General features: G+C 56.0%; 1 protein-coding gene across 1 annotated transcript in view; it reads left to right on the top strand.

The window, feature by feature from the left end:
* SLC16A4 (solute carrier family 16, member 4) overlaps positions 1–2,472 on the top strand; it is a gene marked incomplete at its 3' end in the record, with an annotated part of 6,195 nt that overhangs the window by 1,880 nt on the left and 1,843 nt on the right. The window contains exons 4-6 of the mRNA XM_008938564.1: positions 347–490; positions 1,283–1,444; positions 2,258–2,462. Coding sequence (XP_008936812.1) covers positions 347–490; positions 1,283–1,444; positions 2,258–2,462 — 511 coding nt within the window. The remainder of the gene's footprint in view (positions 1–346; positions 491–1,282; positions 1,445–2,257; positions 2,463–2,472) is intronic.

Below are 2,472 nucleotides of genomic sequence, written 5' to 3'. Positions count from 1 at the left end.
TGGGGGCCTTCCAGTGCCTGAACGGGGCCTAGAGGAAAGCTGGAGAGAGACTTCTTACAAGGACGTGTAGTGACAGGACGAGGGGTGTTGGCTTCAGACTGGAAGAGGGGAGATTTAGATGAGAAATGAGAAAGAAGTTCTTCACTGTGAGGGTGGTGAGACCCTGGCCCAGTTTGCCCAGGGAAGCTGTGGATGCTCCATCCCGGGAGGTGTTCAAGACCAGGTTGGATAGGGCTTGGAGCAACCTGCTCTAGTGGGAGGTGGCCCTGCCCAGGGCAGGGGGGTGGAACTGGATGACCTTTAAGGTCCCTTCCAAGCCTGAGATCTCTCTTCTCTTCTCCTCCAGCCCCACTCGTGGCCGTGGTCTGCAGGAGGCTGGGTGAGAGGCTGACCTCCCTCATCGGGGCCAGCTTGGTGGGAGGGGGCTGTCTGCTCAGCACCCAGGCCACCAGTGTCCCCTTCCTCTGCGTCTCCATGGGACTCCTCCTGGGTGAGCAGCCTGCACCTCAGCTGGGCAGAGACTTCCCTGCACATGATGAGTAAAAGCAGCTCCTCTAACATTTCACCAGGCAGGTCCTGCAAGGGTGGAGCATCCCCAGCTCCTTCCTGTGAGATGTTGTGTGAAACTCTAAAGCTTCATGGCTGAGGAGCACTAAAAACAAGGTTCAATGTGCTAGTCCTGACAGGAGCCTGGAGCCAGGGGGGGGTCGGGCTCTGCTCCCAGGGAACCAGGGACACGACAAGAGGCAACAGCCTCAAGTTGCCCCAGGGGAGGTTTCAGTTGTCCCTGAGGAACAATTTCTTGCCCTGGAGGGTTGCCCAGGGCTGTGCCAGGCTGCCCAGGGCAGTGGTGGAGTCCCCACCCCTGGAGGGGTTTCCAAGCCGTGGAGATGTGGGGTGAGGGACACGGGGCAGTGGGGACCTGGCAGTGCTGGGGGGTGGTTGGACTTGATGACCTCAAAGGTCTCTTCCAACCCAAACAATTTGATGATTCTAGTCCCAATTAACTTTGCTTTCTTACCTTGGACCCAACACGATTCCTGGCTTTTAAAAACCCCTCACTAAAACTGGGCAGCCTCAGAAACCCCAGATACTAAACACGAAACCTCCTCCACTCACCAACCCCAGACGCTCCCTCACTTCCACCCCACCAACCCTGCAGAGCAGCTCCACTACGGAGCCCAGGAGCCTGGGATGGCAGGATTTGGAGATCCCTGGAGCTCAGGAGGTGGAGCAGTCAGTGTTGGGGGGTGGCCATCTCCCTTTCTTGCCCTCCCCACAGGTCTGGGCTTCTCCTGCCTGTACCAGGCGGCGGCGGTGGCGACTGCCCGGGGCTGCAGGGCTCGGCTGGGGCTCTCCAATGCCATGGCCCGCTCTGGGATGGGGCTGACCTTCCTCCTGGCTCCCTTCACGCAGCTGCTCATCCAGTTTTATGGCTGGCAAGGTGAGTGTGTCTCCTCTTCGTTCCAATTTGTCAGCAACGTGTGGAGAAAGCTTCTTCCTGCCTTCCGGAGTTTGAAGGGGGCGTGTGAGGAAGCTGGGAGGGGACTTGTCCAAGGGGTTGTAGTGGTAGGATGAGGGGTATTGGCTTCAGACTGGAAGAGGGGAGATTGAGATGAGAAATGAGGAAGAAGTTGTCACTATGAGGGTGGTGAGACACAGGAAGAGGTGTTCAGAGGAACCTGGATGTGCTCAAGACCAGGCTGGATGGGGCTTGGAGCAACCTGCTCTAGTGGGAGGTGTCCCTGCCCATGGCAGGGGGGTTGGAATGAGATGATCTTCAAGGTCCCTTCCAACCCAAACCATTCTATGGTTAAGAGGGTGTTCAAGGCCAGGCCAAGAGGCTCTGGCTCTTCTAGGACAGTTTGGGGCCATCTTGTTCATGATTAAACACCTCATTGATGGTTAAAGTGAAGTCAGAGTCAAACCAGAGGCCTCAGAAATCAAAACTGGAAATTCCCACTTTCACTATCCTGCTTCTGGCCATCTTGAAGGTGTGTCCCATGGAATGGACTTCTAATGAGGGAAAACAAAACAGCCAGCCAGCTCCTGGGGGTAGCTCTGGATTTGTTGCCTGCATCACAGTCAAGGGCACTTCCAGCTACAGACACAGGAGTAAAACCTCCTGAGAAGCTCCTCACAGCAGCTTTGTCCATGTCCAGTGCCAACTACACTTGGTTTTTAGGAAGATCATCTCCTACTGCTCCTCCTTTCCCATGCCAAGAGAAAAACCAAACCACCTTCTCTCTTCCCTCAGGCACTCTCCTGATTTTTGGGGGCATCATGTTAAACCTCATCCCTTCCAGCATGCTGCTGCCACCCCCCAGCACCCAGCCACCTCCACTCTCTGCTAGGAACCAAGCCCCTGGGTCCACAATGGCAAAGAAGGATTCAGAAACCCTGGAAGAAAACACTCAGAGGGAAACAGAGCTTCACAGTGACCTTCCCACCACGGAGAGACTCCTCACACCC

This window comes from Merops nubicus, unplaced genomic scaffold (genome assembly GCF_000691845.1).
Source record: "Merops nubicus isolate BGI_N331 unplaced genomic scaffold, ASM69184v1 scaffold46204, whole genome shotgun sequence".
Classification (NCBI taxonomy): domain Eukaryota; kingdom Metazoa; phylum Chordata; class Aves; order Coraciiformes; family Meropidae; genus Merops; species Merops nubicus.
This window is presented reverse-complemented; position numbering and strand designations above follow the sequence as displayed.